Source organism: Microtus ochrogaster, linkage group LG8 (assembly GCF_000317375.1).
Source record: "Microtus ochrogaster isolate Prairie Vole_2 linkage group LG8, MicOch1.0, whole genome shotgun sequence".
Lineage (NCBI taxonomy): Eukaryota > Metazoa > Chordata > Mammalia > Rodentia > Cricetidae > Microtus > Microtus ochrogaster.
Genome location: NC_022033.1, coordinates 20,717,098 through 20,740,317, shown reverse-complemented (window position 1 = coordinate 20,740,317; position 23,220 = coordinate 20,717,098). Strand labels below are relative to the sequence as shown.

The following is a 23,220-nucleotide window of genomic DNA, read 5'->3' as shown; positions in this document are numbered from 1 at the left end:
TGAGTTCAAGGCCAGCCTGGTCTATGTGGTAAGTTCCAGGACAGCCAGGACTATGTAGGAAGACCTGTCTCAAAACAAAAACACAAAAGCGAACACAACAACCAAAAACTTGACTCACACACAAAAAACAAAAAAGAAGAAAAAGAAATCAGGCCTTGAAAGACAGTTAAAAGCACTGGCTGTGGGGGGCTGGAGAGATGGCTCAGTGGTTAAGAGCATTGCCTACTCTTCCAAAGGTCCTGAGTTCAATTCCCAGCAACCACATGGTGGCTCACAACCATCTGTAAAGAGGTCTGGCGCCCTCTTCTGGCCTTCAGGCATACAGACAGAATATTGTATACATAATGAATGAATGAATGAATGAATGAATGAATAAATAAATAAATAAATAGAGCACTGGCTGTGCTTACAGAGGACCTGGGTTGTTTCCAGCACCCACCTGGTGGCTCACAGTTGCCTGTACCCCAGTTCCCAGGGACCCAATGTCCGTTTCTGGCCTCTTTGGGCACAAGGCACAACAAGGTGCACGTATGTTCATGAAAGCAAATACTTGTATACAGAAAATAAAAATGTATTTTATAAATTCCATTAGGGTCTTTTTGGAACTCACTATGTGACCAAGTTGGCCTTAAAGTCACAGAGGTCCACCTGCTTTGGCCTTCTGAGTACTTTTGGTCTGCCTGAGATTAAAGGCAGGGTTACAGGTGTGTGTGAGCTCTCCGGGAGTGTAAGTGCTGGGAACTGAGTGAGGCCTCTGCAAGGCAGTGCACACTTTTAACCCCTGATCCAGGTCTCTAGAATGTCGTCTCTTGTTCTCTCTGGCCTCTGTACTATCTACAGACTGGGACTCTCTGATCCCTTTCCTGGTCCGTCCCTTGCTGCTTGGTGAGGCTTTTGAGTGTTGTCCCCACTCAAAAGGGGTCAGAGGTCAGGACAGGTCTTCCACAGAAATTACTCCATCAGCAGATACTGGTCAGTCACTTTGCACCTGCTAAGCCACTACCCTGCATCCTCCCTACAACAAGCTTGATTATGCAGGAACAATCATGCCATTTTAATTTTGGAGGCTTAAACTGAGTCTTGTCTAGTTTGTGTGTATAGGAAAAGGTGAGCTGGCACCTGCCCTGGCATTGTAGCCCCAGGCCTGTGATCACTCTTTGACTCCTGTGGTATCTCGGGAGATGGCGGCCATCCACATGGTGGGCAGGGTCCAGGGGCATGGCTGGCACCTTGTCTTTCCTCTGTCGCCTTGGGCCAGGCTCTGGCTTCTCTGAACCTTGGTCTCATCTTTGATGGGTGCAGCCATGTTCTATTTCACTATGTTGTAGGGACAACTGGGGATCCCTTGTGAGCACCCAGCTTTGTGTTTGGCATTCAAGGCCCCTCCAACCCCTCTTGCACTGGTCCTCTGTTCTCTGTAAGGAGAGTGTTTATCAGAAACCGATTCTGCCCTGTCACATGGACTGTTAGCTCCAAATGTTAGGCTTATTACCAGCCCTGTCTGTCTATCTGTCTGTCTGTACTGTGGTGCTAGTGATGGAACTGGGGGCTCGTCGTGTAGGTGAGCATCCTCCACTGAGTTGCACCCCAGCCCATGCCCATTTGAAAGGTGGGAACCTGGGAGGGCACCGTGGCTTGTGGAGAAGGTTCAGTTAGATGCAAAGCCACGCCCCCTGCTGTGCCTGGCCCCCCCTCACCCTGAGAAGAGGAAACAGGGCTTCAGAGGAGAAGGACTATCATGAGCCTCCCTGAGAAGGAGTGTGAAGTCCTGGGTAGTGGGAGGCTGGGAAGTGAGTACCATACCCAGAGCAGATCAGTGGACCCTGGGCCAGCCACTTAGGCCTCAGCATGGGGGGATTGTGGGGAACTTTCAAAGGTTCTTAAGTTCTCAGTGGTCCTGGACTGCTTGCCTAGTGAGCACAAGACCTGGGATTCCATCCCCAGCACTCAGATAATACTTATAATTGTGAAACATAATTTCCAGATGGCACCTAACACAGCATCTAAAGTAAAAAGGGGATTTTCCTCTTCCTCCTCCTCCTTGTCTTTTTTGGTTTTTCATTTTTTCAAGACAGGGTTTCTCTGTAGGTTGGCCTCGAACTCACAGAGATCCATCTGCCTATCTCTGCTTCCCAAGTGCTGGGATTAAAGGTGTGTGCCACCACCACCTGGCTCTTTTCTTCTTCCTCCTGCTCCTCCTGCTCTTCCTGCTCCTCCTCCTCCTCCTCCTCTTCCTCCTCCTCCTCTTCCTCCTCCTCTTCCTCCTCCTCCTCCTCTTCCTCCTTCTCCTCCTCCTTCTCCTTCTATTTATTTTATGTGCATTGGTGTTTTGCTTTCACGAATGTCACGTGAGTGTCAGATCCCTGGAACCAGAGTTACAGACAGGTATAAGCTGCCATGTGGGTGCTGGGAATTGAACCCAAGTCCTCTAGAAGAGCAACCAGTGCTCTTAGCCACTGAGCCATCTCTCCAGACCTCAGTTGTTTCTTTAGAACCCCTGATGAACACCCAGTTCTTACTCATTTTCTGTGGATCTCATTAGGCCTGTGTGGTTTGCTGAGATCTTTAGAGTGGGCATGAGGGGACACCATGATTGTGTCTCTGAGGATGGCAGGGCTTGAGGGATGGGGCTGGGTTGGGACAGGTTATATATTGGAGGGAGATTTTGGAGTTTCCCCAGGGTTCCATGCTTCAGCAACCAGACAAGGCTCTCCTAGAGCACCACTTGCAAGTATCTGGTGACAGGCTGAACTGCATGGATGGGGTGGGCTTAGGGAGATGCTGGGCTAGCGGGTCCAGGGCCATTGGTACTGGGATGTGTCTTGGAATTAATCAGGAGCCTGTGGTCAGGCATGCAACTCACAGGAAAGGGCCACCTTCCTCTTGGGACCTCAGCTTTCCAGCTCACATCCTGCCCTGTTTCCCTTCGGCCCTCCAGGACCTATCTCTACTTCATAGCCTTCAAGTGGCGGAAGAGATGGGGACCCCCTCAAATGGTGACTCATGGTGACTGGGCAGATGTCACACCCCTACTCCAGGGAGCCTGAGGTTTGAGTCTGAGTTCCAGGAGAGGCACCCTACAAAAGGAGCCTCAACTCCACCCTGTATGCACACCCCCCCAAATACTGCTGAAGGTTCTGTTGGTGTACTCCCTACCTACGAGAGAGAGAGAGAGAGAGAGAGAGAGAGAGAAGAGAGAAAGACAGGGGTCCTGCGGGGGCCTTGAGCTCCTGCAAGATCACTCAAGCAGCCCTTTTCCCTGCTTGTCCTGTGGATCTCACTGCTGTAACACTCATCTTTTCACTCTTGCTGTGTGACTTCAGCAACTTCTTCAGCTTCTCTGTGCCTGGGCCTCTCCATCAGTGAACTAAGGATGCTGTTACTACTCACATCCTAGATGCTCATGAGGATCCAGTGTTTGCCAAGAGCTTAGAGAGGGTCCAACTTGTGGAGGGTTTGGAGACCAACACCCAGTGTTCCTCGGTCTCTAACGTGACCCTCTCAGTGACTAAGCAGGGTGCAGCTTTGTAAGACTGCTCAGTCAAATGTTTCCAGAGTAGCTCGTAGTGGCCTGTCTGTCTTGGGTGCTGCTCTGAGAGGGAGCCTGGAGCCCAAGGAGTTTGGTGCCCATTGCCCCTCGTAGACAGAAATTCCAAGTCCACCTGAACTGGTTACCATGTTTAGAGGCCGGTACAGGCCCTCTGTGTTGAATTCCGGGCGCTTCTCTCATCAATTCGCAGCGGTCTGTGCTGCGGACCTGTGCGCAGAAGTTCCGCATGGCCGCCTGCCGCAGCGGCCCACAGGGTTCTTTTCAGACATCTGCATGCACGTGCAGCAGCAGAGATGGATTTCAGGATGAGTTGGTGTAAAGCAGAGGTGAGTTTATTTAGGAAAGAATTTGGGGGTTGGGGAGGCTAAAGAGATGGCTCAGCAGTTAAGAGCATTTACTGCTTTTCCAGAGGACCTGGGTTCAATTCCCAGCACCCACATGGCAGCTCACAACTGTCTATAACTCCATTTCTAGCGGTAAAGTAAAAATAAATTAAAAAAAAGAGGAGGGGAGGGAGTAGGAACCTGGATTGATATGTATAATGAAAAAAAGATTGTTTTCTTTTTTAAAAAAATAAATTAAGAAAGAAAAAAGAAAATCCAGGTTTATCTGGAAGTGAAGAAAGGTCACACTCAAAGGTCATGTAGTCTTGGGCCTCAACTGTGGTTCGTTGCTAGTTTGGTATTTATTTGTTATTGTGTGTGTATGATATAAGTGACTGTGGACACACACATGCCACGGCAAGCATGTGGAGGTTGGAAGACAACTTTTGGGGGTCCCTCCTCACTGGTTCCGTGGCTGGAGCTCTGGTTGCCGGGCTCCACAGAGGCCTTTACTGACTGAACCATATCCCTGGCCCTTACTTTAGGTAGCTGTTTTGGTTTCTGAGACAGGATTTCTCTGTGTAGCTCTGGCTATCCTGGAACTCACTCTGCAGACCAGGCTGGCCTCGAACTCACAGTGATCCACCTGCTTCCGTCTCCCAAGTGCTTAGGGCTAAAGGCGTGTGCCACCACCGCCTGGTTACTTTGGGTTCTTTTTGGAAATATGTCTACAAAGAAGGGAAGTTATCTCTGTTGGCAGCCTGCACTGCAAGCTCCAGGTGCGGTGGAGTTATTGACTTTTGGCTGTCTTAAGAGACTTGGACTCCAGTCTGTGTGAGGGTTTCCTTTCCTTTCCCACAGTCCCTTGGTTTCCCCTGTCTGTTCGCCCTCAGATTCAGAGGGTACTGAGTGTTGCTGGCTCTTCTGCTGCAGCCCACTACTCCTGGGCTGGTTCCCAACCTTGCTGCCTTCTCAGCTACCTGGGTTTATATAACCGCATTAACCACAGACAACTCCTACTCCACACATCAGCCAGCATTGCAGCCTCTGGCCCAGGTCCCCTTGGGTTTGCTTTAAAGGGCCCCCCTTTACTTTTCTGTATACTGGGAGATATGTGCTTCCCTTGGTTAGTGTAAAGTCTCAAGAGCAGGGCCTATACCCATGTTCTACCTCCTCAAAAGATGGGACATGAATCTTCCAGGGCCTGGTTTTCCCCCTCCCTTCAGACACATCTGCCAAGAGACATTCTTGATCCCCTCAGTGATGGGGGACACACTATGCAATGTTGTGTGCATTCCAAAGAAAGCTCTCGCTCTCAGACAATTTTTATATGTAGTAAATAGATTTTATTTTAAAATCTGTTTTGTATTTTGTATTGTTTCTCAAAGTCCTTATGGGACGGTTAGCCAAGGACCTGGTGTCCAGGAACTGTACAACTGCCCAGGGTTGAGTGGGCCAACTAGGCTGGCTTCTAGCAAGCCAGGCTGTAGGGAAACCCATTGGTCAGAAGACTCCTCAGAACACTGAGTCTGTGGGTGCTGGTGGGCACAGGCCTGGAGGGAATGGGTTGCCATGGAAACAGGCTTTCTCTGGCTGCTCATTGCTGACCTGGCCCTCAGGAGTCTCTGGTGATTCCTTGAGCCTTTAGACAGGTCTCCCCAGCCCCACATTCTCCGAGTCTGCGCGTCAGCCTGAGCCACACCCCCGGTGTGCAGCTCCATAGCTCTGAGAATAAAGGACTAACGGACTACTGTCCTGGGGAGACAGTGAGGAGTGGGGAGGAGCCGCAGAGCTGGGCTTGGTACTGAGGAGACTTGTTCTGTGAGGAGATCTGGCCTAAGGCTGAGGCCTTTCTGCTCCCAGGGGTCCCACCCCTCCCCACCCCCGGTGGCACATCCAGAACGCACGCCAGTGACCGGTGTGCAGAGTGACCCCTGCTCTTGCCATAGCCCTGTCACATAAAGGGAAGAGGTGATGTCGTGGATGACACCCAGCGTAGACTAGACGGCTGAGACCAGAACGGAGGGCTCGGCTTCTGAGCCTCCCCGCCTGCGGTCACCTCTCTTTCTCTCATTCCCAGAATGTTTGGAAGGGCCACAGGGTGTTTTGGCAAGGGGAGGCTTCTAACGGTCTAACAGTTTCCATGTTCACATCCCCACAGAGGCTCTGCAGATGTGGACACTGGGGCCCAGAGAAGGGGAGCGACTCGCCTAGGGACGCACAGCAGGAGAGGCAGACCCCAGACACCCCAGCTGGTGTTTGTGCCAAGCCCTCAGGCTGTTCCCCAGATCCACTGGGGTAGCCTTGCTGCTCACCAGGTTAGCGGAGATGAGAGAGGGGACCCAAGCCCAGCAGGAGGAGCACAGCAGGGCATTGGATGCCACGGAACCTTCAACATGGTTTCCTCGGGGGCTTCATCTTTGGGCTCAAATTTCTCTCACCACTCATCATTCATTTGGCTCTTTATTAAGCACCTGCTGTGTACCTCACTCTGTGCCCACCAGTGAACAGTTGTAGGAATTAAAGGAAGAGGGGTTGCATGTATGTAGCCAAGGGGGGTACAGTAGTCAGGGGGCTCGTGAAAGGATTTGGGGGCCCCTTCCTAAAAGAGGTGATTTGAAACATTTTTATTGAACTTTATTTATTTATTCTATGTGCTTATGGGTGTGTGTGTGCCACGCATGTGTGAAGGTCAGAAATCAGAGGACAGCTTGTAGGGTCATCTTCCACCTTTTTTTTCCATGATGTGGGTCCTGGGATTGAACTGTGGTCAGCAGGGTTTGTGGCAGGTGCCTTTACTTGCTGAGCCATCTCCCCAACCCAGGAAGTGACCTTTGAGCTGAGAGTTGACGCCATCCCTTCGTCAAACCACATACTGTATGTACTGCTGCTGCGATCACCACATTTAGCGCCTCCCGCCCCGGCCGGTGATAGACAACTGGTCAGACTTAACCGAGCCCCTCCTGTCTGCTGGGGACACAGATATGACTCAGGGTCCCTGCGCAGAAAGACTGAAACTGACTTTGGGTAGCAGTGGTCAACGCTTTGGACTGGCTTGTCTTCTATCCCTAGCTCGGTCTTAAGGTGCCAATAATACGCCCATTTTACAAGTGAAGAAATTGTGAGGCCAGCTCTTCCAGTCGGGCTTTTTCCTTCTCAGGACCTCAGTTTCCCCATTTGCCGAGTGGATGGGGTGGGTCCTTGTCTGCCCCCAGAGGCTCCCCTCTACCTCGAGGTCTTCTGTCGTCCCCAGCCAGGACCATGGGCAGCAACAAGAGCAAGCCCAAAGACGCCAACCAGAGGCGCCGCAGCCTGGAGCCCACTGAGAACGTGCACGGGGCTGGGGGCGCCTTCCCCGCTTCGCAGACACCGAGCAAGCCAGCCTCCGCCGACGGCCATCGAGGGCCTAGCGCCGCCTTCGTGACCTCCGGGGCGGCCGAACCCAAGCTCTTCGGAGGCTTCAATACCTCGGACACTGTCACCTCCCCGCAGAGGGCGGGGCCTCTGGCAGGTCTGTTCTCCCCCTCGGGCTAAGTGCACCCTCTCTGGGCTCTGGGGACTTGGTTTACCGGGGGCTGCGAGTGGGGAAGAACTCAAAACTGGAAAGCAGGGTTCCTGCCGCTTTGGGGACTGCCGGGTTCATAGCGTAACGGGTTCCGAAGGAGAGGATCGTAGGGAACCCTGTGGTCCGAAGGGAAGAACCGCCCTGGACCGCCTAGCTGCCGCCTCCCATCCAGCCTTTGTTCCCCACTCCGCTGTGCGGTGGCCCGAGTGCGCCCCTGCGCCCTCTGTTGGCGCTGTGAGGTGCTGCAGCTCTGACACTGAGGAGCTGAGCCGGATGACTCACGCTCCTGCCAGATGAGTGCAGGGCTACACACCCACACGGGGAACATCCCACGCTCAGACACAGCCACACGCACGGCTGCACACCCCACATGCGAGCACCTCTCATGGCCAGACCCAGCCATGTTATGTGCCCACATTGGGCATGCGCCCACATTGAGTGGGGATACCATGGAAATGCTCACAATGTTCCCTGTGCTGGAGACACAACTAGGCCGGACACCGACAATACAGCACACACAGATGCAGGTGTGCTTACACCTCACACACTCAGATGCTGCTATGCACTTGCAGTCATTGCTTGCACATGGGATGCAGATGGGCTAGGGTGCCCAGCCCCACAGCTCACCTCAGGCGACCCTTGGACAGGCTGCCGACTTCTGCCTGACGCAGCCACACTACCCATTCGTTCATTTGAGAAGCATTTTGGAGCCCTAGACAAGGGAGGGTGGGCTGCAAGAGTCCGTGGAGCAGCTGTGGGTGAGGGGAGACCCCAGGGGAAGGGCCCTGCAGCTTGGCCCAGATACCCAGAACTTCCTGGTACACTCACACAGAGGCAGGATTCCCACTGTGTGCTGGGGTCTGAGCAGAGCAAGGGTGTCTGTTCCCCTGGACTTCTGCCTGTGTCAGCTAGACACACTAGACAGAGACCGCTTAGCCTACAGCCCGGCAGGGAGGCGCAGGCCCCAGCTCCCTCCCTTCCTCCCTCCCCTCCCTCCCTCGGTGGCAGTGTGGCACTTCTCAGAGTTAGGCAGGCGCTGAGGAAGGCAGTCTCTCAACCTCAGGGCTCTGATACCTTGCACCTCTCTCTGCAGGTGGGGTGACCACCTTTGTGGCCCTCTATGACTATGAGTCACGGACAGAGACTGACCTGTCCTTCAAGAAAGGAGAGCGGCTGCAGATTGTCAACAACACGTGAGTGGCACTGCCCGGAATGCACTGGGGGCGTGGACCCGTGTATACCCAGAGCTGCCGGCAGAGGGCGGTGCAGAGCCCGCAGGGCCGCTTCTGCCCTTGGTGGGTGGTGGCCTTCCCTAGACCCTGACCGCTGTCCTCCCTTGTCCTGGGCCCTGCCTTTGCACCTCAGCTTCTCCCTCTCTCTGCTTCTCTCTCGCTGGCCCTTAGGAGGAAGGTGGATGTCAGGTGTGTACCGAGGCCAGGTGGAGGGGGATGCTTCGCTGAGGCTGGGGGCTGCTCTCTGCATGTGCTTCTCCCACTGCCCCTGCGTGTGGTCTCCAGCTCCCTCCCCGTCCCTGTCCCTTCAGCTTATCCTATATCCCATCCGATTAAGCCAACCCTTCCATCTTCTTCCCACACCTTCCTGTTAGCTCACCTCCTCCCTTTTTGGGTTTGCGATTCCACGTTGAGTGCCAACTGTATACAAGACCCAGTGCGTTCTGGAGGCCAGGGAGGGAGGCAGTGTGGTGGGGAGTGGGCTACCCCAGGCCAGGCCAGGGGCGGTAGAAGTAGTCTGGGGTCCCCAAAAGATGGTCCCCAAAAGATGGAGAGGGGCTGCCGGTCTGAGGAAGGACAGTGAGCTTCGGCAGGTGAGCAACATCTCTGGGAGGGGGCAGCTGGTGGTTGGAGGTGTGTGCTGGGCTGTGGGGAACTCTCCTTGGAGCAGGTAAGGTTTGGAGAATTTGATTTGGGATGTTCTGGAGGGTAGAGGAATCCCTCTCTGAGAGTCACACAGGCCTGGCCAAGGAGGCCAGCTTCCCACATCCCGACGTGCCTTTCTGCTCGTGCCTCCTGATCCGTGTGTGTGCATGCTGCTCCGTTTGCCTGACTATGCCTTCTCCTGTGTCCACCTGGTCAACTCCTGTTCATCCCTCAGGATCCAGGGTGGGACTGCCCTCTGTGGGCCAAAGCGAGCAGGTGCCACGAGCTGTCCCAGTCACTCTTGCCCACACCCCTTCGTCTGTTATCTCTGACCCTGGGGCAGCAGTCATAGGGGAGGGGCTGGCTCTATTTTAGAGACGGGGAAACTGAGGCTCAGAGTTGTGAAGGCCCTTGTCCAAGGTCACATGGCTACTGAGTAGCAAACCCTGGATGGAACCTGGACATTTGCTCTCCTTTTCCTAGACTGCCATCTTGTCCCCTTGCTTCTGGGGTTTCAGCCTCTGTAGATTCAGGTGGCTGCGCTTGGCTGTGGACATCAGAGGCCCCTTAATCTCAGCCTCTCTCTGCCATTGACTATGCTGTGTGGCTTTGTTCAAATCATGGCTCTCTCTGTGTCTCATTTTCCCCATTGTGGAGATGGATGCTTTGGATTGAAAGATTTTAGAATGCTTTGGACCTGAGTCTGTAGCTTTGGGCAAATCTTCTTCTACTCCATGCCTCAGTTTCCCCAACTCTATAAAGAAAACACTGGTCTCTCTTGCCAGAGTGACTGCAGTTTTCTCCTCTCTTAAATGTAGTTTGCTCAACTGGGGGTGGAAGTCTTGCCTTCTTCCTTGTAGGATGACCTTGGGGGTCAAATAAGGAAACTGTGTGTACCCCAAGAGGGAGAGGAGGTTTGGGCCATGGGTGCAGGGTGAGCTTGCACCCTGCCTGTGTGTCTGTCCTGCACGGCTCCATCTAGAAGGGACTCCTCTGGCCCAGCACCAGCGGAGACAGGGCTGGTGCTCACCTGGCCTCTGTAAAGCTGTGTGAAGAGATGCTCAGACATCTGGTGTGTTCCAGCTCGGGCCTTTCTGTCTCTGGGCCGGGGTGAGGTTGCTGTGTATCTTCTCAGAGTCAAGGCAGGGGCCAAGGACAACACTAGCTGACTCACTTGACACCAACCTTGCCAGCCCCCAAGCCTTGCATGGAGATGAGCTGGAGAGCCATTGAGCTTCATGGTACCCGCAGGGAGGCCCCTTCCACGGGACCCAGGACCTGGCTTGGCTGTGTGACCTTGCACAGAGCCCTTTGTTTCTCCAGCCTCAGTCTTTCCATCTGTACAGGGGGTTTGGGAAGGGCTGGACCCTATCTCCTAAGCCCTATCCCCTGATCTTCCCTCAAACCTCCAGCCTTTGCCCTGTCCCCTTTGGTTGCTTTGGATGTGAGGCCTCTGGCTGCCCCTTGCCCCATTCCCAGTGTCCCCAGCACTGCCTGGCTCTCGCTCTCTCCCTCGGCCCCCTGCCACAGCCTCTCACCACCCCCATCTCTACCTCTTCTCTCCGGTTGGGCTCTCGCTTGCTCCTCCCTCCTCTGTCTCTGGACCCCTGCTCCAGCCAGACCTGGTTCACATTCAGATGGCTGCAAAGGTACTTCCGCCCCTCCCCCTCCCCCCCAAGCCCAGAGCCCGAACCTGCCAGGAGTCCTCCTCCCTCTTCCTCTTTCCTTCCCCTCTCCTGGGGCAGATAGTGTAGAGGGCCCTGGGCACTGGGGCTCTGCCACCTCATTCCCCATGACTCGCTGTGTGACTTTGGGCACGGCCCAGTTTTCTCTGGTTTCTCTTTCCCCCTGAACAGGGGTAGGCTGCAGGAGGAGGCCTGTTGTTTCAGTTAAGGACCTTTAGGAGTGAGCTATGACTTGGGGCAGGGGCAAGTAGTCTTGTTTGAAGGGATAAGCCTGAGCTGTTGCTGGGCCCCAGAAAGGCCATCCTTGTCTCCACTGGGTGTCAGGGCTCTCAGGGCTTGGGGAGACATCGAAGGTCTAACCTGGCATCCATCTCATGTAAACCCTGTTTACCCCTTCTCCTCCCCTAGGCAGGGAGCTTCCTCCCTCCCTCTCTCCCAAGGCAGCCCTTGGCACCTGAAGGCCGCTATGCACTCTGGACAGTGCCTCTCGGCTCAGTCCTTGGGCTGACGGGGCTCAGTCCTGCTGAGGTTTGGGGTGGTGCCCTTCTGGGTCAGTGCGACAGGGAGGTGTGAGTTCCAGGCCAGCTCGTGCTGGCTCGCTGTGGACACGGGCTGGTCCAGCTTCCCTTGCTGCAGAGCCTGGCCATACACTTGGGAAGGTCAGGGTTGCTGACCCTGCTCCCCTGATGATGTCATTCCTTGCTCCCTCCCACCTGCTCAGAGAGGGAGACTGGTGGCTGGCACACTCGCTGAGCACGGGACAGACCGGTTACATCCCCAGCAACTACGTGGCGCCCTCCGACTCCATCCAGGCCGAGGAGTGAGTATGTTGTGTGCCTGCTGCCACTGCCACCACTAGCAGCGTCCCTCCTGGGTCTCGGTGGCACCAGTACCCAGGGCCAGCGTTGTGGGCAGTGAACACTAGCCAACCAACACAAATTTGTCCCTCCCGTCCCAGGTGGTACTTTGGCAAGATCACCAGACGGGAGTCGGAGCGGCTACTGCTCAGCGCTGAGAACCCAAGAGGGACCTTCCTTGTGAGGGAGAGCGAGACCACAAAAGGTATGCCAGAGCTTCGAGGGTACTGTTTGAGCTGGGTATTGGAGGGTGAATAGGAGTTTGGCTCATGGGATGGGGAGGAAGAGCCCTTTGGTGGGGGTGATAGCAGGAATTAAATGTGGTGCTTGGGGAAGACTAGTAATCCAGAGGTGGTCATGGCACCCAAAAGCTTTCTGCTTTGTTTCTCACACGGGGAGTGGTTACAGGCAGTGAGGAGCTCTGAGTGCACACAGCCACACTTGTTCCTGGATGGGCACAGATGCAGGGGGCCCCTCTGTTCCCCTTCCCTCTTTCCTAGGGGCCTTTCCTGGCCTCACCCTTCCCCCACAGTCTGTCCCTGCTCGGTCCTGCCCCTTCTCCTAGCACATCACCATGACAACCAAGCCAGGCACTTTCCTGTGGGCCTGGGGCTCATCAGGAGATAGAAAAGTGCGTGTGCCCCAGTGTGTGCTTGTGCACTGTTGGGTTGGGGTTGACCAGCGCTGCCTAGGAGTGAGATGTGGCCTGGCATTGGTTCCTGGGGCCCAGGGGTGGGGTGGGCATGGGCCGGTGTGAGCATGTGGTCACTGGGCGTAGGGGTGCTACTGTGTGTATATGAGGTCCCACTTGGCCGTGGACTTCAGCCGGTGCCTCCTGTTTGGACACGATGTGGGCCACCTGCAGAAACCATGTCTTCCCAGTGTTGCTTTGAGACAGACAAGGATGGGTCCCAGGTACAGGCCCACCTCGCTCACTCACAGGTTACCAGAGGATCATCATATCTCCCTGCCGATGCCCAGTGGGGCTCCAGGGGCCTCAGCAGTGGGTGATGGGGAGGCAGGCCTTCCGTCAGATCCCTGGAGCCTGGGCTCCACCTCTGGGCTCCCTTTCTTCTCTGATGCTACCCCAGCTGTCACTGGCTCTATTTAACAAAGCTAAGAACCCAAGGCTGCCTGGGGCCATTCCCAGACCCCAGCCAGCATTTACAGTGTGCTTGCTGAGGTCACGTGACTCTTCACAGTAGTCTCCTTGTGTAGGGGAGGAAACTGAGGCCTAGAAAGGACAAGCAGTGGCTTGTCAGGGTCACACAATTGAGAGCACACTGGAGATTCAGAGATCCTACCAGGGCTAAGAGTTTGAGGGGAGGGGGGTCCTGCCTTGGGGGTTTTGTGCCTTGCCTGGCTGCACCCACATGGCTGCCCTGGAACCTAATCCTCATCATACTGAAAAAGGGTGGGGATTGAATTCACTTCCCCAAGTAAGGGGCACATCAGCAGGGTGCCAGGGACGTCTCCTCCCTGTTTGTCCACAGGTGCCTACTGCCTCTCTGTATCTGACTTCGACAATGCCAAGGGCCTCAACGTGAAACACTACAAGATCCGCAAACTGGACAGCGGTGGTTTCTACATCACCTCCCGCACCCAGTTCAACAGCCTGCAGCAGTTAGTGGCTTACTACTCCAGTGAGTGTCCCCTGGCTGTGTGGGAACTCACTGGCTGCCACCCCAGGAGGGGCGTGGGATACCATAGGGTGCCTCTTTTCCATCTGCTCCCTCCCTCTTCCTGCCCAGCCCCCTCCTCTCCTGCAGCTGGTTGGTGAGAAGGGGTCTGCCTTGAGCAAGCTAGAAGGGAGGGGTGGAGGGGCTGGTGATGATTGTTTCTGCCGCCCTAAGACTGGTCTGAACCAGTTCCTGGGAGAGGAGGAGAACAGCAGGGGGCTGGAGCTGGGGTGCAGGCCTTGTGCCCTTCTTGCCTGGCATCTGCGGGCATAAGCTACTAGAACTGTCCCCTCAGCCTGGGCCTCTGGCTTCTCTAGGACCAGCTGCCTCTCTATCCATCTGTCTGTCTGCCTCTGCTCTGGGGCTTATTTGGTTCCTAGTCTAAATCCACTAGGGCAAAGCTCCAAGCCCTGGTGGCTAAATACCCGTCAGTTCCTCCAACCTCACTTACCCACCTCCTGGCAGCTTTTCCAACACCACAGTTGATCTTGTCTTGGTCCCTGGCACAGGCTGTGTGTTGTTTGGGGTATGACCCTAGTTACCCCTCAAGCCAGGCCAGGAACCTCTTTGTCTGGAATGCCTTCCAGGGCTCCCGAAGGATTCCCAAAGCTTGACTCCCCCCTCCCAAACTATCCTCTGTCACGTCTGTGGTCCTGAGAGGTGACCAGGGGAGCTTGATAGATGACTGGGGTAGGGGTGGTATCCGTGGACTCCCTGGGGTAGGCACCCATACCTGTCCCTCCTGGTCCTCTTGCACCCTCCAGTCTGGTGGATGAGTGAATGAGTGCGTTGGGCAGGGACTTTCGTGTTGTGGGCCTGTGGGGAGTGGAGTGCACAGGCATGTGTCTACCTGTCCCCAGAGCTGGTGTGTACATGGTGTGTAGGGCTGTGCCCTCGGGACAGGGAAGCCAGCCTGCTGTGTGACCCTGCCTGAGCCCCATTCCCTGCCTCCATCTTCAGAACATGCCGATGGCCTGTGCCACCGCCTCACTACCGTGTGTCCCACATCCAAGCCGCAGACCCAGGGCCTGGCCAAGGATGCCTGGGAGATCCCCCGGGAGTCCCTGCGTCTGGAGGTCAAGTTGGGCCAGGGCTGCTTCGGAGAGGTGTGGATGGGTAAGGAACACACACCCCTGTCCCCACCCCAGACAGACAGCTCAAGACTTTGGGTCCCCCTCTCTTTAATTGTCTCTGCTGAGCAGCTAGTCTCCGTTTTTATTGTATTATTGTAATTAACCGTACAGAGTATCACGTTTCCTGCGACACTTTTAAACCCACATGTAACATACTTACTTGCTCATGCCCCTATACCCCAACTGTGACCCAGCTGGGGTCAGCACTGAGATGGGCACAGCCGACTCCTTGTAGCCCATGCATGTAAAGACTAGGGGAATTGTGCACCCAGAGCTGCTGGAGCCTAGGCACCACTGTCCTCCAGAGCCGGTGAGTGTCTGGTCAGGCCTCAGCCTCCTGAATTAAGCTTCAAGAGGCATCTGCATATTAGCTTGGCACAGAAAGAGAAAGTGCTGTGGGGAAGGATTTGTGGGAAGTCAGTGTCCTGATTCCATTTCCCGTCTAACGCTGGAGCCACCGGGAGTCCCCTGAGATAATTAGCCACAGACACCCCAGGTCCCTCTGACACTAGCTGCTCTCTGGCCACCAGGAGTAGAGGGGAATTGGTTGGGGCTGCAGTGGCTGTACCATTCACTTTCTCCCTTCTGAGGGTGCTAGAGGGGTTGGGGCCAGGTGGGGGAAGAAAGTCCTGGGCTGTGAAGAGAAAGAGCAGGGGAAAAGCCAGCTCCTAAGCTCAGACCTACAGGAGGGTTTAGGCAGAACCTGGGTGAGCCCCAGCCTTGGCCCGTCTCACTATGATTCTTGGCAATTGTATATTGGGGATCTTAGAGGGCCTCCCACCTCTCTCTGGGGTTCTGCACAGACCAGGAATCACCATAATCAGATCCCCGAGTGACCTGACTCAAGAAGACTAGGAGCTGACCTGTGCCACCTCGGATCCAGTCCTGTGACAAGGAGGACCCAAGGCTGGCCTGTCAGTTCCCCTGCTTGTATGGTGCCAACCCTGCAGAACTCTCGTTCTGGTGTCCCCAGTGGCCCCAGACACAGGCTCCCTCTTGTGTCTTATGTTCTCATTGCTGATGCCTGAAGCACTGACTGAGCCCTCTGGGCAGAACCATGGTCACCCACCCGCCAGGCTGCCGTCCTGCTTTCTGGCAACATTCCTGATCAGTCAGTGTCTAGTAGCGGTTACGGTCTGTTAGCAGGTTTCAGGCACTCATGTCACAGCCCTGGGAGGAGTCTCCATTCCTCGAGTCCATTATATAAGTGGGAATACAGTCTCAGTAAGGTCCCCCTGGCCTTGGCTGAGCCCATTCCATGAGCTGAGATGGGCACCCATGTAGGCTGGCCTGGCCCCGTGCAACAGAAAGGTGGCCCGTACTGAGGTCACTATGTCCCTCTCCCACAGGCACCTGGAACGGCACAACGAGGGTTGCCATCAAAACCCTGAAGCCAGGCACCATGTCTCCAGAGGCCTTCCTGCAGGAGGCCCAAGTCATGAAGAAACTGAGGCATGAGAAACTGGTGCAGCTGTATGCCGTGGTGTCGGAGGAACCTATTTACATCGTGACGGAGTACATGAGCAAGGGTAAGGCCTGTGCCTGGAGATCCATTCGGGTGCCTGGGCAGGGCAGGGCACGCAAGGGAACGTCCTACCCTGAGCCAACCCTTGACGAGGTAACTCAGGTTACCTGAGCAACTGCCTTAATAATACCTTTTTAAAAGGATTAACCTTTGTCCTTTACCACCGTCAAGATCCCTGTTGTTGCTGGGTGGTGTGGTGGCTTACACCTATAATCCCAGTACCCAGGGGGTTGAAGCAGGAGCATCTTGAGTTTGAGGCCAGGTTGGCTACATACCAAGACTGTCTCAGTAAACAGCAATGTGGGGTTGGGGATGTAGCTCAGTTGGTAGAGTACTTGCCTAGCACACTTAAGGCTTGGCTGTAGGTTTGACCCCCCTCCCCAGCACTGCACCGATTACATGTCATATACCTGTAGTCCCAGCACTGAGGGGGTAGAAGGAGGAAGATCAAGAGTTCAAGGTCAGCCTCCATTGCATAGTGAGTTAGGCTACTTAAGACGCTGTCTCAAAACAAATATATATCTATATATCTATATATCACCCACATTACCCCAGAGTTCCCTACTGCTCTTAGTGATAGATAGAACTCTTCAGCTCCAGCCCCCAGGAAGCCACCGGCTGGCAGACTGGCAGACTTGGTCCAGATAAACATAATGTCTGTTGGGCTTTATACATGGTCTTTTGCATCTAACACTCCCCCCAACACACACACACACACACACACACACACACACACACACACACACACACCTTACTACAAGGGCCAGTAGGATTCTTTGGTCTAGCTCCAAGCACTCAGGTGGCCAGGGTCTGGGAGCCACAGCTTCCTGCACAGGGAAACCCTGGCAAGGCTAGAGCTGGCTTTCTCTCTGCAGGGAGTCTGCTGGACTTTCTCAAGGGGGAAACGGGCAAATATCTGCGGCTACCCCAGCTGGTGGACATGGCTGCTCAGGTAAGTCTCCCCTCCCTCCTTCCCACACACCTTTAGCCCTCGGGTCAGAGCGCCCCCTCTAGGAGGCCTGCTGTCATCATGTCCAAATCTCACCTTGCCACTCTGGAGCTCTTGCTAATGCCTGGGTTGGTAGTTCTGGGCTGCTCACCATATCTGGGCACTCACACTTAAAAGAAAATGCATAAATAAATAAAATTTTTAAAAAGAAAAAGTAGACCAGAGCTCAGTGGGGGAAGAGGACAGGCAAAGGACAGACACAGGCATAATTAAAAATAAAATATTAAAAGTTTAAAATGTATTGCTTGCATTTGATAGATGAGGAAACCGAGGCTCAGAGAGGGGACTTGGGATAACAGGCAGGACCAGGCCTGTGCCTGTGTCTGTGGGTCATCGGGGACCTCTTTTTTATCCCCCCCTGCTTCCTTGGCAGCATTGTCCTTTGCCTGTCCTCCTCCCCCACTGAGCTCTGGTCTACTTCTTCTTTTTAAAAATTTTATTTATTTATGCATTTTCTTTTAAGTGTGAGTGCACTGTCTGCTCATATGCCCGCATGCCAGAAGAAGGCATCAGATCCCATTATAGATGCTTGTGAGCCACCCTGTGGTTGCTGGGAATTGAACTCAAGGCCTCTGGAAGAGCAGACACAGTGCCTTAACCACTGAGCAATCTGTCCAGCCATGGTCTCCTTTTTCAGACCAGTGGTGTTTATTATAAGCTGAATGAATTCCTTGCTTGAAAAGACATGGGATGGGCAAGGCCTTTGGCCGTCTCTCTATGCCTGGGGATGACCTGGAATACCTGCTTACAGCCCCGGGATGGGTGTGGCTTGGTCCCTGAGCCAGGCTCTCTGTCTCTACAGATCGCCTCAGGTATGGCCTATGTGGAGCGGATGAACTACGTGCACCGGGACCTCCGAGCCGCCAATATCCTGGTTGGAGAGAATCTGGTGTGTAAGGTGGCTGACTTTGGTCTAGCCCGACTCATAGAAGACAATGAATACACAGCCCGGCAAGGTGGGAGCTCCCGGGGGTGCATCCGATGATGTCAGGCCACCAGGTGGAAGTGAAACTGGTGGTGACACCCTGTGCCTTCTTGCCTTCAGGTGCCAAATTTCCCATCAAGTGGACTGCTCCCGAAGCTGCTCTGTATGGCAGATTCACCATCAAGTCAGACGTGTGGTCCTTTGGGATCCTGCTGACCGAGCTCACCACTAAGGGACGGGTGCCCTACCCTGGTGAGGGGGCTACACCTACACCTGTGTCCCTGACCTTTGCCCTTTGACCTTTGCTCACCTCTCTCCCCACCCCACACACACCACCTCTGGGCTTCCTCTTTCTGGGGCTGAATACCAAAAGGGGCTAATCTCCTATCTCAGGCTGACTCTCAGTCTCAGAGACAGGGCTTTATCCACCATAAGCTAAAAGCTGTCTAGGCTGCGTCAGTCTCTGGCTCCGCCTCCTCACAGCCCTCTGTTCATAGGAATGGTGAACCGTGAGGTGCTGGACCAGGTGGAGCGGGGCTACCGGATGCCTTGTCCCCCTGAGTGCCCCGAGTCCCTGCACGATCTCATGTGCCAGTGTTGGCGGAAGGAGCCTGAGGAGCGGCCCACCTTCGAGTACCTGCAGGCCTTCCTGGAGGATTACTTCACGTCCACCGAGCCTCAGTACCAGCCTGGGGAGAACCTATAGGAACTGTGTGCACAGGACTTCACCCTAGGCTTCTGGGTGTGGCCTCTGATGCACCTGCCTCCGTCACCCTCTCTCTGGGGCTGGGTTGCCTCAGCAATGCCCCTTCTGGAGCATGGAAGGGCTTCAGGGACAGGGGCAGACTGGAAGGACAGGTTGAGGCTGGTACAGTGACTGTCCCATAGCCTGCCCAGGCCCACTCTGTATTCTGTCTGGAGTCAGCCTCCTTCTCTCAGGAGACCCTGGGTGAAGATCAGGCCTGGGGTGGTTTCCAGCCTCAGCCCTCTCCACTCACCTGACTCCTCCCACATTCTTCACCCTGGGTCTGTTTCAAACTGGCCAAAGAGCCTTTCCAAAGAGGAAGAGGCCCATATGTACTTCCTGCCCTGGCCATCCTTGTTGGAGGCTTCTGGGTGGAACACTGGGTCTAGAACCATCTTCCATGGCTCTCAGCTAGACAGTCCAAGGCCCCACACACTGGGATACGAGTCAGGGTGAGCCTTCCTTCAGCCCTGTCCTCCACATGGGACCCTTGGTGATCACCGACACATTACCCTCATTTCTCTGTCAGAAAACCTGAATCCAGGAGTGACTGTGACTTGCCCAAGACCACGGGCAGTTCAGGGTTGAGGTGGGTTAGCACCTGGTGCTCCCTCTGTCTTCCTCAGGAACCAATGAGAACTGTCCTCAAAGGCACTGGACAGGCTGGGGCCTGAGAATGGGTTAAAGGTGGCGGAGTTAGGCTGCCATTGAAGCTCATGGGTTTGTCGTGGGGGAAGAATGGGGGCAAGCATAATGCTGAGTCAGGAATGGGGTGCAGAGTGATGGTGTGGACCAGGCTCAGTCACAGTGCGGGTGGTGGGTTTTGACCTTAAGAGCCAGCCATGAGATGGAGTGAGCTCTCGGGCTGCAGAGGCAATCAAGTGGAAGTAGAAGAGCTAAGAAACTGGGAGCCCTAGCTGTCCTTTGTCCCAATCATTTCAACACCTGGCCCCATGCTGGTACTCCTTAGCTCGCGGGGAGGGAAGGGAGCTCCTTGGTCAGGGAAGGGAGGGTATGGACCCTCACTGCTGTGTATCAACACTGGCCTTGCCCTCTCTGGGAGCTGCAATCTCTCCAGCTGTGGCCATTGTTCAGCCTCTGTATCAATCACAGCTGGGGTCCAGGAGAGCACAGCTCTGCCACAGCAGTCAGCTGACTGCTCAGTCCCTGACTCTTCTGCCCAGCCTTGGGGTGTGTGGTAGCTTCTCTCTGCCTCAGTGTCCCCATCTGTAAGGTGGGTAGTTGATGGTTTGTGGCATCTCTGCTGAGGGCCTCTGTGTGTATGTGTGTATGTACATTTGCCTGTGTGTCTTCCCCTGTGTGTGTGTACATGTGTCTTCCCCTGTGTCCATATTTAACATGTAAAAACACCCCTACTCTCTCCCCAGACATGACCATTTCACCCACTGCCCCATCACAGCAATAATGTCCCCACTGCAGGGGCTTTGAGCCAGCCAGGCCCTGCCTGCAGGGAAGGAGGCCAAGCTTGGCCTGCCCTGACATTTCCACTTTCCTCCCATTGTCTCTTGCCCAGTTTTCCCGTCCACCTGGCAGGTCTGAGCTTGCCACCCCATTCTTCCCACCCACTCCAGCTACCCACGGACCTTTGCATACGGTGGCCTCAACTGTTCTGTTTTCTTTTTCTTTCTTTCTTTATTTTTTAACAGTGTTTTGTAGATTTCAGATGACTATGCAGAGGCCTTGGGGACCCCCTCCCCAGCTCTGGGTAGGGCTTGGGGATCCCTCATTCCATGGCCCAGACTTGGAGGGAGGGGGACCCAGAACTGGTTGTACATACTTTGCATACTGTCTGATTAAACACAAACAGACCTCAGTTTGGCCAACCGTTTATTGAATGTCTACTATGTGTGGGAGGGTCCTGGATGTGAGGGGACACAGCCCGTAGGCGCCTTGATCCCTGCTGCTGAGTGGCTTCCAGGCCTGGAGGTGATATGATCAGATGGGACAGGCACAGCATATCCCATCTGAGGGTCTGGGGGAAGCACCCAGTTTAGGACAAGGATGCTTGTGAGATATGGGTACCTGGCAGAATGGGGCACATTCCAGGCTGCATGGAGTGTGTTCATGGGTGATCTCAAAGACTGTGTGTGTGTGTCCTGGTGATCTCAGAGACTCTGTGTGTGTGTGTCCTGATCTTAAAGACTCTCTCTCTGTGTGCATGTGTGTTCCGGTGATCTCAAAGGCTCTGGGTGTGTATCCTGGTGGGGCTGGGTTGGACAGGGGTGAACCCATGCAAACCTTGAATGGGGAGAAGCCATGCCACCTGCCTTGCCTTGTCCCTGGCCCATCTGGAGACCTGCAGAGATTTCTTCAGAGTAAACCTGGGCCTGCAAGTCTTTGCTAGCTGCTCAGTTCAAACCAGAACACATCTCAGTTCATGTCCACTTTACAAGCCAGGACCACAGTGGGCACCCGAGGCCACCCCGTTCTTCCCATTCCACTTCAGCTGCTGAAGGACCTTTGTGTAAGGTGGCCTCAACTTTCCGTCCTGTTTTCTTCAAAATGTGTGCTGGGAGCAAGGTGGGCGTGAATAGGAGCTTACCCACGAATCTTCTTAGTGTGCTCATGTGCGCATACACACACACACACACACACTGTGATCTGAGAGTGGAAGTGACCCGTATGAGCCGTGCATGCTGCAGCAGGTGGCATGAGTTGACATTCGCCTCCATGCAATGCTCTCTCTGGCTTTCCCTTTCCTGCGTCACACTCTGGGCCTGACCTGGCTCTACTCTGGAAATCTCTTTCCTCTTACTGGCTGTAAACGCCTATCCAACCTTCAAAACATGTCAGCGGCCACAGAGCACCCTGCAAGTTCTCCCTGCGCCCTGGAATCTTCAGGGGCTGTCACGGTGGTTCACAGAGTTCCACCCACTGGGACAGGTGCTGGGGAGTTGGTTGAGATGTCCGCAGACTCGGCCCATGGGGCTAAATCTGTGCACAGGAGGGAGGCAGTGGTCACTTCCCTCCCGCTCCCCACCAGTTCCTTCTCTAGTTTCTAGTCCCACACTCTGACCCGTGTCAGGTTTCCCTTCACTGGGGCTCTGCATGTGCGAGACATGGACAGGTGCAGACAGCAGGGGAGGCCATGGTTTGGCCTGGGCCTCCAGCTGCTTCAACGCATGAGACCCTGGGTTCCTTTCTGTTTCTGGGCTCCTTCTCTGCACACAGTTGTCTTCTGGGAAAACATTTCCCTGGGACAAGGGACAAGAGTAATGTATGTTCCTACTTGCAGAATTGGATGACTCAGAAAAGCATAAGTAAGGAAAAACCAAACGTCACTTGTACCCCAGACCTGTCTGCCCCAGACCTGTCTGCCCCAGACCTGTCTGCCTCTCTTGCTCAACAGATAGGGCATCTCCCCTGAGGTTGTGGAATGACTGGGTGTTTACCCTTTTCCTTTTCTCTGTCCCTTGAGCCCCCATTTCCTGGCTCACATCTGATCTTCTGGCCATTGGTTCCTTCACAGAAAAGCTCAGAACAGAGGTCCATCTGTGTTCAGCACTGCCCCAGCTCTGGATGTGTGTTTGTATGTGATGTCTGCTCATGGCTTGCAGGCCAGCCCTCATGCTCCTGCCTTCCTCTAGGGCATGCCCTGACCTCCCTGCCTTGTGTAGTGAGTGTAGGGTGTGGACTATGAGGATGAGCATGGGATCTAGGGTGTGATTGGGGTACAGGGTGTGTATGGGTTCTAAGGGAGGGCGTGGTAGGGGTACACATTGTATGTGTGATGTGGGGTGTTATTGGGCTGTATGGGGTAGTTGGGGTTTGGGGTGTACATTCTTTGTGGGGTGTCTGGGAGTTGTGTAGTGTCTGTGTGTGAGAGGTGTGTTAGCTGTGGATTGCGAGCGTGTGGTGTCTACCCACAGCAACATGGCCTGCTGTTCCCGTGCTGCCCACCAGAGCGTCTCACCTGTCCTCTGCTCCCTTAGGGAATTCTCCAAAGCAGACCTGCCTCACACATCCATGTGTATACACATGCACACATGCACATGCGTGCAGGCACATGCACATGCATGCACACTGTGTGCCTTTTCTCTCATCTGTTTCCTTTTCTAGTTTTCTCTTGTAGATTCCAAACTGCGGTTCTCTGAGAGAGAAAGACAGGCAGACAAAGCTGTGGGAAGGTGCTGCAGAGACCGGATTCGGGTCTGCAGAGCCTCCTGTGCACCCGTGTGTCTGGTACCTCTGGAACTCTGGGAAGAGTCATGGATCCCTGGGGCCATCTGTCAGTGGGTCACTTCTGCCAGTTGCTTTCTCGTTTTTTTCTTTTCTTCTTTTTTTTTAATAATTTTTGTTTGCTTTTTTTTTTTTTTTTTTTTTTTT

The 23,220-nt window shown here is 54.5% G+C and overlaps 1 protein-coding gene across 5 annotated transcripts in view; it reads left to right on the top strand.

Moving 5' to 3' along the window:
- Positions 1 to 20,707, top strand: part of Src (SRC proto-oncogene, non-receptor tyrosine kinase) — a 46,392-nt gene extending 25,685 nt beyond the window's left edge. For 2 of the 5 annotated variants that reach the window (XM_026787113.1, XM_026787112.1), the window contains 14 exons: positions 6,035 to 6,191; positions 7,127 to 7,384; positions 8,532 to 8,631; positions 8,842 to 8,859; positions 10,932 to 10,964; positions 11,722 to 11,820; positions 11,959 to 12,062; positions 13,351 to 13,500; positions 14,497 to 14,652; positions 16,019 to 16,198; positions 17,070 to 17,146; positions 18,006 to 18,159; positions 18,249 to 18,380; positions 18,626 to 20,707. In XM_026787113.1, coding sequence (XP_026642914.1) covers positions 7,135 to 7,384; positions 8,532 to 8,631; positions 8,842 to 8,859; positions 10,932 to 10,964; positions 11,722 to 11,820; positions 11,959 to 12,062; positions 13,351 to 13,500; positions 14,497 to 14,652; positions 16,019 to 16,198; positions 17,070 to 17,146; positions 18,006 to 18,159; positions 18,249 to 18,380; positions 18,626 to 18,834 — 1,662 coding nt within the window. In that variant the 5' untranslated portion in view covers positions 6,035 to 6,191; positions 7,127 to 7,134 and the 3' untranslated portion in view covers positions 18,835 to 20,707. The remainder of the gene's footprint in view (positions 1 to 6,034; positions 6,192 to 7,126; positions 7,385 to 8,531; positions 8,632 to 8,841; positions 8,860 to 10,931; positions 10,965 to 11,721; positions 11,821 to 11,958; positions 12,063 to 13,350; positions 13,501 to 14,496; positions 14,653 to 16,018; positions 16,199 to 17,069; positions 17,147 to 18,005; positions 18,160 to 18,248; positions 18,381 to 18,625) is intronic. The other 3 variants (XM_026787114.1, XM_005363020.3, XM_005363021.3) reach the window with 3 other exon arrangements.
- Positions 20,708 to 23,220: the final 2,513 nt, after the last annotated feature.